Here is a 15,601-nt window from a genome sequence, read left to right as displayed (position 1 = left end):
ATTTTATTTTCTTGTGGCTTTATTTACTTGTTCTGGCCTCATCCATAAGCCTGGTGGAATAGGGCCATTTGGCTGGCCCCTGAGGAATTCTGTCAAGGCCTGCATCTCGGCTGGCAACTGATTCCACCAGGTTGGAGCCAAGACCAAAAAGGTCCTGGCTCTGGTCAAGGCCAGACGCACGTATTTCGGGCCAGAGACCCCCCCAACCTGTTTGTACTCCAAGATCGTAGTGTTCTTCCTCGGGGGATACTGGGAAAGGCGGTCCCTCAGAAGTACAGGGCCCAAACCCTGCCCGTGATCTCCAGGCCCTACTTAGAAGAAGAAGAAGAAGAAGAAGAAGAAGAAGAAGAAGAGGAATAGTTGGTTCTTATATGCCGCTTTTCCCTACCCAAAGGAGGCTCAAAGCGGCTTACAGTCGCCTTCCCATTCCTCTCCCTCAGACATTACAAAAAACCTTAGACATTCCTTAGACATTACAAAAAACAACCAAGCAGCTTGTTCCCTATAAATAAAGAAATCACAAAGAATTCTGAACAGGGGCTGAATGGAATAAAATTAAAGTGTAGCAAAAAGCTTAAATAGAAGCATAGGCTTTTTGCAGGTTCCATTTGGGGAACCAAATGCTGGAAAAGTACAACGAATGGTTTGTTGGTATTGTCTAGGACAGGGGTAGTCAACCTGTGGTCCTCCAGATGTCCATGGACTACAATTCCCATGAGCCTCTACCAGTGTTTGCTGGCAGGGGCTCATGGGAATTGTCGTCCATGAACATCTGGAGGACCACAGGTTGACTACCCCTGGTCTAGGACACCACCTTTGAGACATTTGTGTTTACAGGTTGAAATTTACTCCAGGGTCTTGTAGACCTCTTGTGATGTCTTTGCCACTGAGGAAAATATTTTGAAAGCGGTGGTTACCGGACGGCACTTTGGTGAAGATGACAACTATGTTAGAAAAAAAGAAAAACAGACAAGAATCATATATTTTTTTAATCTGTTGACTGTTTGTTTTAACTGTATTCTATTCAGGCCCAGTTCAGGATTCTTTGTGAGTTCCCAGCCTAGACTTTGGCAACTCTTCATCAGGTGGCCAAACGTTCTCTCAGGTTTTACATTTGTAATTTTTTGTCCCTCGAGTCGACTCTTATCAGGCGCTCGGTTAGAAACTGCCATTTTGCACGTGTGTTTTCTCCCCGTGGCTAAGAGCGGAACAATTTGTTTCTTCTTTTTCAGTCACTTTGTCCACCTCAGGTCCCACAAAGGCAGCAGCTCTGACCTCAGGCGTTCAGAAGATGCCGAAGTTGTTTTTGAAGAGAAAAAAAAAAACCCACCCCACCATCCCTCACAGGGCTTCTTCATTTTTATCTAACCTCCAATCTCTAATTCATGTGTAATATATGGCGCCGCAAAAACAGTCTCTGAGACCACGCTTGCGTAGCGGCTGCCAAGGCCAGACCCTCAGACTGTGAACCTGCATACGGGTGGGATAGAAAGTGTGTTACGGGCACACCACACGAGCAAATGGCCTACATAAAAGAGGGAGGGAAGGAAACAAAATGGAGGAAGGCAAACTGTGTACATCGTCCTGAGGTCTTCGACAGAAGGGATGGTGTAAACTTTAGAACTGAAAAACATCCATTTCCCTTCCGCAAAATCCCCCAAAAAGTGCTGATAGGCTTAATGAAGTTAGAGATCAGTGCAGGATCCCCTACTGGGATCCTATTAGGACAAGGGTTGGGGAGAGGAGAGCGCTCCATGGGGTGTAATGCCATAAAATCCTCTACAAAGTTGCCATTTCCTCCAGGGGAACTGTTCTCTGTATTCTGGAGATCCGTTTTAATTCTCAGTTGGCTCCAGGCCTCGCTTCAAAGTTGGCAAAGCTGTTAAGGCAATATTATGGTGATGTGACTAGTGTGTCAGGACTGTGCCTAAATCAAAATATGGGGCATGAAATTTACCTCACAACAGAGGCTGCCATTCCAGCACAGGGAATGAGAAACCCTACACAGGTATAATTTAATATTATGGGGTGTGAGCTCAATATTAGTTAGGATTTCAACTGTTAGTGCATTGATGCTATTTTTAATAATATTTCCTTTTAATTTAATCTATAAACCAATTGCTTTTATGTGTATTATCCGCTCTGAGCCCTTATGGGCATAGGACAGTATAAAAAGGAATAAAGTCTTTTAATAAAGAAAAAAAAGCATTATTTTTTGGATAAAGAGGCCTTTATTTTTTTTTCCTTCTGGAATTCTATGCCACTCAACTGATAAAACTTGGTTTGTACATAAAATTGAAAGAGTTTTGTTGTTCTTTGAAACGAACAGTGGAAAGTAGCCTGAAGCACCCAAAATCGTGGGTAAAAGTACTAATTCACAAAAATACACGGACAATACACAATACCTTTATTGACATGACATAAGTTAGGAGCAAGGAAAACAGAAATAGTCAATTTGAGTTTAAAAACAACAGAAATTCAGCCATAATTAAAGTGACATCAGCGTCCTTATCACTCAATAGAAATTGGCAGATCAGGTCTTTTGGATGAGTTCTCCATTGAGATATAAGAGGTATAACATGCCTTCACAAGACGGTGAACAAGGGACAATCTAAATATGCTGGATAGTGTCAGGAACATTTAATTCACAAGGGCATAGTCTATTTTCAAAAGAAATCTTCGCAAATCTCCCTTGTAATACTTTGGAAGGAAAAGCGTTGAGCCAAGTAAGCATAAACGCTCTGCGATAAAGGGAGTCTACCAAGTTATAGAACTAAGCCGCCATTATCCCATGCTGCACTTGGAGACCAAGAGTGCAGGGAGAACAGGTTGCCAGAACAGTTGGATGGATTTTTATGAAATCCTTGATGAAGAAGCCCTTGTTTAATTTGACACATTATGGAAAACCCATTCAAAGATAACATGTAATCATAGTCAATCTCAATTTATTTGAGTGTATTCAGGATGGGAGAGAACCATTTAAACTTAAGAGTCCCTCAATAAACAGACCTCCCTCAAAAAACAGGCCAAGTGCTAATTAAATATTACATTTTTCAGCCACTTATCTGAGGTAAACATTTGTTTACTTCGCCCATATTTTAGTTGTTCCGTTGAGGCTGAACCCCATCCAAATACCCAACCTGTTATTCCCCTTCACACCCAGCCATTATTTTTCAAGGATCCTGCAAGATGGAATCAGTGCAGAGATCATTGCGACGTGGGCAACTCCACTCTTACTGAAAGACTATCCATCCTGCGTGTCCACCGCAGTGTACGTAACCACTTCCCTCTGTGACAGGGGATTCTGTTCTGCCGTCACAGCGATCTCACTATAATTCACCTCTGCCTTGTGGTCCTGCAGAAAGAAAACCCCAGAAGCCATCAGCATCTCAGAGCAAGATTCTCCCATAGATAGGTTTTGTTTCATGCTGGCTGTATAAAATACATTTCCTGACTACTTAACTACTTCTGGATTAAAGATGAGGGACCCACTGGCATTTGGTTATGTCAGGAGTCTCCAATATGGCAGCTACTGACACCTTTCCTGTTGCCCAACTAAGGTTGCCAGCTCTGGGCTGGGAAAGACCAGGAGACTTTGGGGGTGGAGCTGGGAGTAGGTTGGACTTGAGGCAGTAGAGTATGGAGTCCACCCTCCAAAGCTGCCGTTTTCTCCAGGGGAATTCATCTCTATATTGCCTGGAGATGAGCTGTAAAACCAGGGGATCCCGCGGTCTCAACAAGTGTTTCCAGAAAGTGGTCAGAGCTAGGTGGGATTTTTGCTAACAAAGGCTTCTGATTGGCCACCGCATATTTGATTGGCTGTGCATTTTTTTTTTATGTTGCGGCGGCGGCAGCGGCCCCCACAGGACAACTGTGCAACTAAAGGTAAGCTACAGCAGCCATTTTGCGGCAGGCTCCGCCTCCTACAGCAGCCATTTTGTAGCTTTGCCCACTGTCTCAGAATTCCCAAGGCACTTGCAAGGTTTCCTGGCAGTTAAGCCTCCCACACAAGTACATGCCTTCTCTCTGCCTACATGTAATGTTTGAGGGAAATTCTCTTTCACGCTATCTGAAGAAGTGAGCTTGCCCCCGAAAACTTCCTGGCAATTAAACTGCACACACAAACACCCACCCTCTCTCTACCTATAGGAAATCCTTGAGGAAATTCACACTATCTGAATCAGAGTCCAGTGGCACCTTTAAGACCAACAAAGATTTATTCAAGGCGTGAGCTTTCGAGTGCAAGCACTCTTCCTCAGACTATGAACTGACCATCATGACAGTGGGAATATATAAGCAAAAGTTAGTCCTGTGACATTGGTAAACTGTGTCGCACATTCAAATACGGCCATAGGATAATTCTTTGCCAAAACAGCCAACCAGTCCCCTCGAATTCAGTTGTAGTTCACAAAAACATAGGAGAAATAAAACTGTCTATGTCCGTGATCAATGGCTCCCACCCCACCATTTGCTGCTGGCCCCACACGGCTACCCAAAACTTCTACCCTGAATAAAACTTCATTAGTCATCAAGGCGCCACTGGGCTCAAATTATGTTCAGCTGCTTCAGACCAACCTGGCTACCCACCTGGGTCGATCCTTTTTGGAGTGTCAGAGTGAAAGGAGATACTTCTTCTAAGTGAGGCTGCTTGCATTTACTCATTTCCCATACTCTAGTCACGAACAGGGAGCTAATATTTTTGGGGACGGGCTGCTTGTCAACCACATGGTGGCTGTTTACCAAATTGCTTTGCCACATTCCTCCCTAACAGCGCAGGTAAGGACACCACAACTGTTTTTTCACAGGGCTGCATTTTCACACAGCTCCATGGAGCTCTCCTCCGCCTGTCCCCCTCGCGGTGTTGATAGCAGGCAATAGCTTCGCTCAGTAAACAAGTCACAGATTATATAACTCTGCCACAGAGAAATGCTGCAGTTTAGGGTTGTTTTTAAAATCTTACTTGTTCTGCGTATGCCTAAGTAGCTCGTAGCAGCAGCGGCTGCTGATCTGTTGGGTTCGGCTATGTTTTTGCCAGCTTGCAGCTCAGAGAAAATTTGATGCAAGCCTCTTTGGCAGTCATTTAATACCTAGCTCACCTCTGACTTGGACCGTTCTCACATTAGAGAAATGGAATTGGATATCCATTTGATGCTTTGGATTCACTTTGGATTTCCATTTGTGCTTCTAACCACTACACCGAGCTGACTCTCCGCCAAGCTGGAGGGGTGGGAAACTCCATTCCTGTCCTCCTCAGCCCTTAAGGACCCAGCTTTTTAAATGCTTCTTTCCCTGCCTCGGCCTCCCCACACTGCAAAATGAGTGGGCACTTTTTGCTGCATGAGAAAGCTGGACGTGGCTAGAGCCCCCCCAACAGCTGATTTATTCTCCCCCCCCCCCTCCTTCTCCCTCTTGTGAGGTAGCCAGTTTGGGGTAGTGGTTAGGAGCGCGGACTTCTAATCTGGCATGCCAGGTTCGATTCTGCGCTCCCTCACATGCAGCCAGCTGGGTGACCTTGGGCTCGCCACGGCACTGATAAAAGCTGTTCTGACCGAGCAGTGATATCAGGGCTCTCTCAGCCTCACCCACCTTACAGGGTGTCTGTTGTGGGGAGAGGAATGGGAAGGCGACTGTAAGCCGCTTTGAGCCTCCTTCGGGTAGGGAAAAGCGGCATATAAGAACCAACGCTTCTTCTTCTGATCCTGATGGATCAAGTTTTTGGTGCCTCTGGAGGCATTTAAAGGGATCTGGGTCCCTTTAAATGCCTCCAGCATTTGCACAGGAAAAAAACAACGGTACTTTTTGGGTTTGGCCGAATAGATTCTGAACCAGTGTAGGGTGATTCAGGCAATTTGGATTCGGCCCAAATCAATTCAAGTTGAATTCAAAAGAGTCTGAATTTTTTTTCCCCGTGTACCTACCTACTCACAGCTGACCAAGGTAAATTTGAATGTCAAACCCCTTTGATGCAAAAATTCAAGACACTGCTATTTCAAAAACTTAATTCCATCTGTACTTATAAAAACTGACAGTTAAAAGTAGTCACTTGTTTTTAGAACTGCATTGCCTAATGAGCCCCTAATTCACTGGTGCCCTTTTAATCAGCTCAGAGGGTTTTAAATGATTAACCTAAGCCCTCAATGAACCCAAGCTTGAAGATTTTGCCTCTCTTTGCTCAGGCACGTTTGAGCCCTGCCTCTGGCACAAGCCCAGCACTTACCTGCTGTGGCCATCGAGTCCTGGAGACTTGGTTTCGACAATCTGTGGATTAATCAGTTTTCTTATCAGAGAGTCAGTGGGAGACAATCCAAATGCATTCTGCAGTCATTTTAAAACCAGCCAACTGGATTCCGTTGCTTTGTCACGCATCAGCATGGCCAAGAAACACAGAACCTAGCCAGAACTTTGTGGATATGAAATAAATACTCACTGCCAAACAAAAACCTGTGCTCAAAAGAATGGTGTGCTGTTTATTTGTTCCCCCATAACATGTATAAATGACTGACTCATAAGGAACATTGATTGTCCAGCTGATGGAGTGGGCTGTAGTCCACAAAGGTTTATACTGGTGGGGAAAATCTTGTTGAATGGTTCAATTGACACTGTACTGCAAAAAACAGGCATAACTGTCAAGAATGGATTATCCTGGTCTGATTCTGCACTTACTTTGTTTTTTCCGTTGTGGATCCTGCTGAATTCAGATCGATTTGAACTCGGGTCTTCCTCTATCCCCCCCGCCCCCCCAAATTTTAACAGAAAGTGTTCTGCACTGGATTGGGGAAGCTCAGAGCAGGGAGCCAAGGACAGCAGGGGTCTTTTTCTTTTATTGAATGAGTGGAGGGGAGAGGACTGGAGACAGCAGAGGAGAGGGGAATAAATCCAAGAGACAAATCTCTGCTGAGAGAAGTTAGGGCTTCTGGAGCACAGTCACTTTAAGGGAAGTCTTGCAACCGGGAAACAGGAAGTCTTTGAACTGACGCCCTGGCCAATCAGAAGACTCCTTTGCTATGAGGCACGGAGAAGGGAGTTAATTCGAAAAAAGCAAAAATCTGCACATTTACTGATGCCAGTTTTTCAAATATCAATATCACTTCTGGATAACGTGGGGGAAAGGTAGGATCACTCTGGATCAATCATGCATGTTGCAGAGGGAAAATTTAAAGCACCCAAAATCAGAATGGAAATCGAATTCAGTGTAGATGAGAGGGATTCATTCGAACTGGGACTGGGTAAAAAGCCCCGTGCAGACTACACCCTGCTCTTTTACAGCTTGGACACTATGCTTTTACTTTCCCTGTCAGTGAAATATGAGCACTTCTTAAAAACCATATGTCAGGGGACCCCAATGTGATGACTGCGGGTGCCCTGGCTCCACTGAACCTTTTCCTGGGGCTTGTTAGCCAAATGATTTTAGGAAGGGGTGGGGCCAGGTAGGGCTTTTGCCCAACGAGACTTCTGATTGAGTATTGGAGATCAGATTGGCTGTGCAGATTTTTTTTTAATGTTGCTTTGGCAGCAGCTGCCACCAGAGCACAAAGATCTACACTGCATTACTAAAGTTGTGATGATTATTTGGTGGCTGGCTCCGCCCCCTGCAGCAACCATTTTGTTGCTGTCCTTACCAACCTGTGCCTGAATTCTAAATGTATCCATAAGCTCAAAAAGGTTGGCGACCCTTGTCATATGTTGCTTAAAAGAAAACCATTGGGTCTTCTCCATTCTTACCTTGTGTCCTCCTACAGTAGAGAAATAGCAGGCAGCCAGCCACAGACACGATGAAAGCCGAAGCCAGCCCTGCTCCAAGGACAAAGAGACCCGGTCCATTTCCTGGTGTTGGGGGATCTAATAAAGCTTCAAAGAGAATATTGAGAATGTGTCATAAAGCTGCACTCAGGTGGGTAGCCGTGTTGGTCAATGGTCCCTTTAAGACCAACAAAGTTTTTTTTAAGGTGCCATTGGGCTCAAAATTTGTTCATAAAGCTACAGAATCTCAATTACCGTATATACTCCCACATAAGCTGAGTTTTCCAGCCCTTTTTTAATGCTGAAAAAGTCTCCCTCGGCTTCTATGCAGGTTTTTTTTAAGCTGCCAGACATGAGGGTGGGGGTGAGAGACAAGTATAAACTGAAGAAGCAGAGGCAGGAAGAGATGCAGCAAGCCCGTGAGGGACAGTGGGAGGCAAGGGAAGAGCAGTATCCGCCTCTCACCCTCACTGCCCTAACGAGGCTAGCATATGCTGCTGCTGCAGGAAGCTCTGAAGCCTCTGTCTCAGAGGGAGAGTAGAGAGCAGAAGGAGGAAACGCCCCTAGAGGAAGGAATGGAAAGTGGAGGGGACAGAACACCCGGCTAAGAAGAAGGGAATGGGATAAGAAGAAAGGTTGGATATAAAAAGGCAAGAGGGGTCAGAGGGAAAGAGGGAGGAGGAGGAGAAAGAGGGAGAAGGAGGGGGGGAGAAAGGGGGGGAATCCTGCCCAAAGAGGAAGGGGAGGGGAGCCACTATCCAAACACCAGCCTTGGCTTATATGCGAGTCAATAAGGTTTTCCAGTATTTTGTGATGAAATTAGCTTATATGCGGGTGGGCTTATATGCGAGTATATTTAGTAAAAGGGCATAAAGGGCCAGCAGGTATTATGCAACTATTCAGCCTCATGGCAAAGAACTGCCTCTCTGTCAATTACGGAGGCCTGGACCCCCATTCCCTGCTGCTGCTCAACAGGGTTATAGAGGGGAAATTGGGAGGGCAATTGGGCATTGTACCAATGCACGATATGACTTCTGGTGCATTAGAAGTGACACCATAAATTCTCTTGGAGTATCCTGATAGAACTTGAGAAGTGCTTAGATCCCAGTTTGAAAAATGTTTCTGTAGCTGAGTCTCCTCCCAATGAACCTTAAATCCCAGGTCTCATCAAATTCACACATTCTGACCAGGTAAATCATCTACAGAAATCCAGATATATGAATTACCTCCTCTGTCCAGTACTTGAAGTTCAGTCCCATTCCCTGCGGTCTCCTGTAGGCCATGGATTTCCACTACACATCGATACATTCCTGAGTCGTTAAGTTTCAGATCCCGTATCTCTATATCTGCTCTTCTCTCTGAGAGGAAGTGCTGGTCAGACGTCCTGTTCAGCCTTCCCATGAATTCTGGGGTGGTGTTTTTGACCAACAGGCCTGGGTTCTTCACCCAACGATAGCTGCCAACTTTTGTATCGTGGGCAGTGTCGTAGGAGCAGTGCAAGGTGACTGAACCACCTTCCGTGCCTTGGACCAAGCTGGGCTGGGAGACCCCAAGGCCCTGAGCCCCAGAAACTGTAAGAATGTGGGTAGAAAAGTTATGAGGTAAGAGACAGAGAGAAAGCCAGAAGTTCTTGACTCATGTTCCCAGATGGCTCAACATTCCCATCTCCATCCTACCCATTGAGTGGCTTTCCAGCTGGCCTCCCAACACAGAAAATCTCACATAACCACCCAGAGCCGTATAGAAGGGCGGTATAAAAATAAAAAATAACCATCCAACAAGGACAGCTATTAGGACATACCCATAATAAGTAGGGTAGTGAATGACCAGGATGGCCCAATCTAGCCTGATATTGTCCAATCTTAGAAGTTAAGCTAGGTTGGCCCTGGTTACATTTATTTTGATTTATTTCATTTGTTTTTAGATTCATACCCCACCCTTCCCTAGAGCTTCAAGGGGGGCTCACAAAAATTAAGGTTTTAAAGTTCTAAAATTCGTAGGTAAAATTAAAGTCAGTCCCATTTATTTAAGGTATGTGCTAGCCGGCAGGGCTGGCCAAACTGGGGCTCTCCAGATGTTCATAGCCCTGGGGCTTGTGGGAATCGTAGTCCATGGACATCTGGAGAGCCACAGTTTGGTCACCCCTGCCGGCTTGCCCCATTGTTTCCCTGGGTGCAATGGGCTTTGCCCCTGGTAATAATAATAATACAGTTTTATTTTTAACCTACAGGCCACATCCTTTTTATGAGGAACTGAGATGGTTGTGGAACTGAGGGAGACCATATAAGTTCTTAGAGAATTTGTTTAGGGGTGGACTTTCAAGCAGGAAGGCCAGCATCTCAATGGTTTTTCTAGGCCTCAACAATAGGCCTGGTGGAACCACTCTGTTTTACAGGCCCTGCATAACTGATTAAGGTCTAGCAGGGCCTTAATCTCATCAGGTAGAGTGTTCCACCAGGCTGGGGCCAGGACTGAAAAGGCCCTGACCTTGATTGAGGCCAATTTCACCACTTGGGGGCCAGGGACCCTGAGCAAGTTCTGAATACTAGATTTTTTATGCTCTTTGCGGGGCATGTTGGAAGAGACGGTCCTGTAGATACGAAGGTTCCAGACTGGCTACGGCTTTAAATGTCAGCCCTAAAGTAAATGGATGAGAAGCCCCCATGGATGTCCAAGGTTGCTACGCAGACGCAGGCAATGGCAACCTACTTCTCCTTCTCTCTTGCTTTGAAAACCTTAAAAGGTAAGGGTAAAGGTATCCCCTGTGCAAGCACCGGGTCATGTCTGACCCTTGGGGTGACGCCCTCTAGCGTTTTCATGGCAGACTCAATACGGGGTGGTTTGCCAGTGTCTTCCCCAGTCATTACAGTTTACCCCCCAGCAAGCTGGGTACTCATTTTACCGACCTCGGAAGGATGGAAGGCTGAGTCAACCTTGAGCCGGCTGATGGGATTGAACTCCCAGCCTCATGGGCAAAGCTTTCAGACTGCATGTCTGCTGCCTTACCACTCTGCGCCACAAGAGGCTCTTGCACCACAAGAGGCTCTTTGAAAACCTTATGGGATCACTATAAGTTAGCTACAAGTTGATGGCATTTTCCACCACCAGTGACTGAACACCCCCCCCCCAACAAAAAAAGGATGTGTCCTGGGTGCGTCCTCTCAGGTGTCTCCTCTCAGGGACTCCACTTAACAGAGGAAAACATCTCCAAACAAGCTAATGAACCTCATTCTCCAGATCCCACCTTTAAAACCCTCTCTTGACTTGCCATGAAAACATGGCACATACTGAACTCACATCGACTCACCTCTTTTCATCACTCGAAGTTCAGTCCCGTTCCCTGGGGTTTCCCGTAGACCGTGAATGTTGACCATACATCGATACATCCCCGAATCATTTAGTCTGAGATCCCTTATCTGTATATCTGCCTTCTTCTCCAAGAGGAAGCCTTGATCTGAGGTGCAATTCAACCTCCCCATGAATTCCTGGGAGGTGGTTTTGACCACTAGGCCTGGATCCTTCACCCACCAGTAGCTGCCAACCTTTGACTCAGTAATGGCCTTGTAGGAACACCTCAAGGTGACCGAGCCACCTTCAGTACCTTGCTCAGAACTGGATTGGGTGACCACGACGTCCTGAGGCTGAGAAACTGTGAGACCAAGGAAGAAAGACACTTGAAGGAAGACATTTAGACCTTCTGCACAGTCAAGCATCTTCTCTCACGGTGGTCCTCTTCTTGTCTGGTTTATTTAACGGGGACCCAAAGCAGTAGCTTGTATTCTTCTCCTGTTCTCCATTTTATCTTCACAACAATGCTGTGAGTTAGATTAGACTGAGTGTGTGTAACTGGCCAATGGACAGCCAGCAAACTTCTGGGGTTGAGTGGCAATTCGAACCAGCATCTCCCAGATCTCAGTCTGACACTTTGACCACATCACCACAGTGCTGAAGGGCTATTGCACAGTCTGAACATACGAAGAAGAATGTTGTTGGGTTGGTTTCAAATGTTTTAAAAGTATTTTGGAAGGATCGGTTCATGTCATCACTGTAGGACTTTGTAGGGCATTATGTGAAGACTAAAATGTTCAACCACGCTCCTCTAAGCACACAAAATCACTTTCAGACAGGCCTTATTACTGCCAAGTGAACCTTTTGAGCCCTGAGCTGGATGGCCCAGGCTACCATGATCTTGTCAGACCTTAGAAGCCAAGAAGGATCAGCACTGGTTAGTCTTCAGATGGGAGGCAATGGTGTCACTAGCCAGAGGAAAGGAACAGCTTTTCGCTTGGTTTCAAAATCCTAGCCAAACGGTGGCACTCCAGATGTCCATGGACTACAATTCCCATGAGTCCCTGCCAATGGTGGCTTTCCAGATGTGTGTGGACTACATTTCCCGTGAGCCCCTGCCAAGCCCCTGCCAATGGTGGCTCTCCAGATGTTCATGGACTACAAATCCCAAAATGGCCGCCATAGAGAGAGTAAACTAATTCCAAAATGACTACCAAGGGGGAGGGTAAACATCACAAAATGGCTGCCATGGGATTAGGCCAATCACAAAATGCTGGGAGGTTCCAAACGAAGCACCTTCTTGTGACTGAGGCAGTTGCTTATGAATGCTTGCACCACGCCAATGCAAAAACTATTGGTACTAAAATGGGTGTCCATTGCATTCATGTCGTTTCTATTAAATTTTGTTAATATGGTTAAGAAACTGGCTTCCTCGTGAGTGGGGAGAATCCAGTGCCAGAAACAGGACACCCAAACAGCATGTTCCTGAGACTCACTAACATTCTCATCTAAGGCTTGTGGGCGATATTACGAACGGTAAGGGCACTGCCCAAATCTGTCGCCCCAACAATCCAGAATTCTTGGTTGCCTGCCTATGGGAATGTGAAAGACTGTGAATGTCCCTTATGGATGTCCTACGTTTGAAAATGCACCCGAGAACACTTGCCCATCTGGCACCCTAGCAAGGAGATGGGATATAAAAAAAATATCAATGAATTGTTTATTGTGCCAAGCTGTTGTTGAAAACACAACACACATTCCCTTTTTTTATATACAGTTCAAACAGTCCAGAAATAATCTAAGCGTATATGCAAAAAGAAGAAGGCGGGCACGGCTGGGTCTGTTTGCTTGTTTCAGCCAGCACGGAGAAGCCACTTAAAGTCAACTGAGGAAATTGGTTTGCAGGAAAATGTTTGGTTGTCAAGTCGCAGCTGACTTGTGGTGACCCTCTGGGCCTGCAGGGGTGGCCAAACGGTGGCTCACCAGATGTTCATGGACTACAATTCCCACGAGCCTGGCAGGAGCTCATCGGAATTGTCCATGAACATCTGGAGAGCCATCATTGCAGCCATTTTGGGATTAATTTACTCTCCCCATGGCAGCCATTTTGGGATTAGTTTATTCCCCCTCCATTGCAGCCATTTTGGGATTAATTTACTCTCCCCATGGCAGCCATTTTGTGATTACTCCCCCACAAAGCAACCATTTTGTAGAGGTGTCCACTGCCTGTTTCAAAATTCCAAACACTCTCTCAGGCTCAACAAGACTGAGAAAGAAAGGGAGTTGAGAATCAGGAAATACTGCTTATTCCTTACAATTCTCCCTGCTTGTTCAATCCAGGAGAGCGAGCAAACAGCAGCTACTAGTAGGGCTTCCTGGCACTTATGGGGGCATGTTGACAGGGGAAATGGGGATGGAGAGCAACATCATTTATGGGTGAAGGCACAGCTGTGATGTCGTAGACCAACGCTCTAAGAATGTTCCCAATTTCTATGGTAAAACCCATAGAGATTAGGAATATCCATAGAAAGTCGCTTGATAATGTGATGGTGAGTCACAGAATCACAGAATCCTAGAGTTGGAAGGGGCCATACAGGCCATCTAGTCCAACCCCCTGCTCAACGCAGGATCAGCCCAAAGCATCCTAAAGCATCCAAGAAAAGTGTGTATCCAACCTTTGCTTGAAGACTGCCAGTGAGGGGGAGCTCACCACCTCCTTAGGCAGCCTATGCCACTGCTGAACTACTCTGACTGTGAAATTTCCCCTCCCCTGATATCTAGCCTATATTGTAGTCACACAGTGTCCCCCTCCATTTTCCTCCAACAGCCTCTTTGAACTTTGACAGGGGACAGGGAGCCCCTGTATGCTGCGATCAAACAGCAAGCCAGCAACCAGACAGACAAGAAACAGCAAAGCCAGAAACCTGTGGGGTTTAGCAGGGAGCTCCCTGCTGTGGCATGGGTCTCAGCATGTGCTAGAAGGTCTTGACCCATGACACAAACCCTGGTTGGCTATTTGGCAAGATCCCCAGACCTATTAGCCTAATAAAGTAGCCAAGCCATCAAAGCAAGACACCAGCCACTAAAATAAGGCACAGAAAGCCCCGAGAATCACCAGGCAATGAGAACTAGAGGGATAAATCCCTTACCCATCCACATCTTCCTCCCCACAGGAAATTCCTCCTCCACCTCCTCCCTTCTTTACCTGTGATCAGAGCCAGCAGCAATGGGAGGAATTTTCTATCCATCATTTCCACAAGATATAAGGCAGAGGAAAACAAGCGCAGGGGGAATTTGAAATGCACATTTGGGGCAGAGGAGGTGGAGGAACAGAGGGGGAGGGCACCACAGTTCTTGACTTCAATTGACAGTTCTTCTTCAGCCAGTCCCTGTTCTGAACAGAGGTTTCCTGTACTGGGGAAGGAGGTGAGACTCTCGGTTTCCTGTGGTGGGGGGTGAGGACAGGGTGGGGGGACAAGATCAACAGGGTTTTTAAAATGTATTTATAAAATGTATATCCCGCCTTTCTACCCTGTCAGAGATATCCAAGGCAGTTAGCAAAGATTAGAGTTTATGAAATAAAGAGCCACCTCCTCTGACTGGGGCATAACCTTGATGAAGATTAGCTACCATGGATGATTTCTAAAGCTCATGGTTTGCCGGGAATGTTTCGGACTTCAATGGAGATTCAACACTGAGATGTTTTCCTTGACCAATGCCTTCAGCTGGTGCTCCATCTTGGTTGGTCTTAAAGGAGCCGTTGGATTCGAACCATGTTCTCCTTCTTCAGACCAACACAGCTACCCGCTTGAATCTGCCTCCTACCTATGTCCTGATTGGCTCTTGGGAGACTTCCTGTTCTTTTGAACACACTTCCTCCCAGCTTGCCTCCACAAAGGACTTAAGGAAGACAACAGAACAGTTAGACAGGCGAGGACACTCTCTCTCTCCTCTTACTATACAAAGTTGTTTCTCATCACAATGAGACCATTTTATTCTTTTAAGCGGCATGGTGCTTAAAAGCGGCATGGTCCTCTATGCGTATTCAAATTCTGCCAATTTAAAATTTTGTTGTCCCTTAAAATTATATTGTCAGGGCCAGTGCAGCAATCTTTTGAACATTGGAAACTGCCTCCTAGGAGACCTCTACACACAACCCCTCCTGGCATTGACAGAATGTACATAAAGGGACAGATGGCATAAATGTGTTGGCCCACTCCCCACCAGTGCATGATCACTGACTCATGAAGTTGGTGTCCACATGTTAGGGTTGGCAGACCCTGCCCCTGATCGAGGAGGGGTCCCCTGTTTCCAGGCCCCTGGTCGGTGTAGGTGGGGAACTTCTCAAGAATGAGGAAGATCCATCTGATGTATAGGAACATGCCCACATCACTGCCCACATGACCTGGGAGTGATGTCATCACATCCAGGGCATCGGGGTGACACTCTGGAATTTGGGCAAAAGCTCTATGGTAGAAGTCAAATTTAACAGAGAGTTTTTGCACAAATTCCAGAGTGCCACCCCAACATCCCAGAGATTATTATTATTCCCAGAGATTATTATTATTATTAT

The 15,601-nt window shown here is 46.1% G+C and overlaps 1 protein-coding gene across 1 annotated transcript; it reads right to left on the bottom strand.

The window, feature by feature from the left end:
• Nucleotides 1-2,268: 2,268 nt before the first annotated feature.
• On the bottom strand, nt 2,269-14,392 carry LOC143834374 (polymeric immunoglobulin receptor-like). The gene is made up of 6 exons (XM_077331162.1): nt 14,234-14,392; nt 11,048-11,389; nt 8,967-9,311; nt 7,723-7,848; nt 6,218-6,258; nt 2,269-3,355 (listed from the first exon to the last, which is right to left on the bottom strand). Exons 1-6 carry the CDS (start codon nt 14,277-14,279, stop codon nt 3,245-3,247), a joined length of 1,011 nt encoding a protein of 336 aa, XP_077187277.1. The 5' UTR covers nt 14,280-14,392; the 3' UTR covers nt 2,269-3,244.
• Between the last annotated feature and the right edge of the window lie 1,209 nt (nt 14,393-15,601).

This window comes from Paroedura picta, chromosome 3 (assembly GCF_049243985.1).
Source record: "Paroedura picta isolate Pp20150507F chromosome 3, Ppicta_v3.0, whole genome shotgun sequence".
In the NCBI taxonomy this organism is placed as follows: domain Eukaryota; kingdom Metazoa; phylum Chordata; class Lepidosauria; order Squamata; family Gekkonidae; genus Paroedura; species Paroedura picta.
The sequence above is the reverse complement of the archived record's forward strand: the minus strand, read 5'-3'. Positions and strand labels throughout refer to the sequence as shown.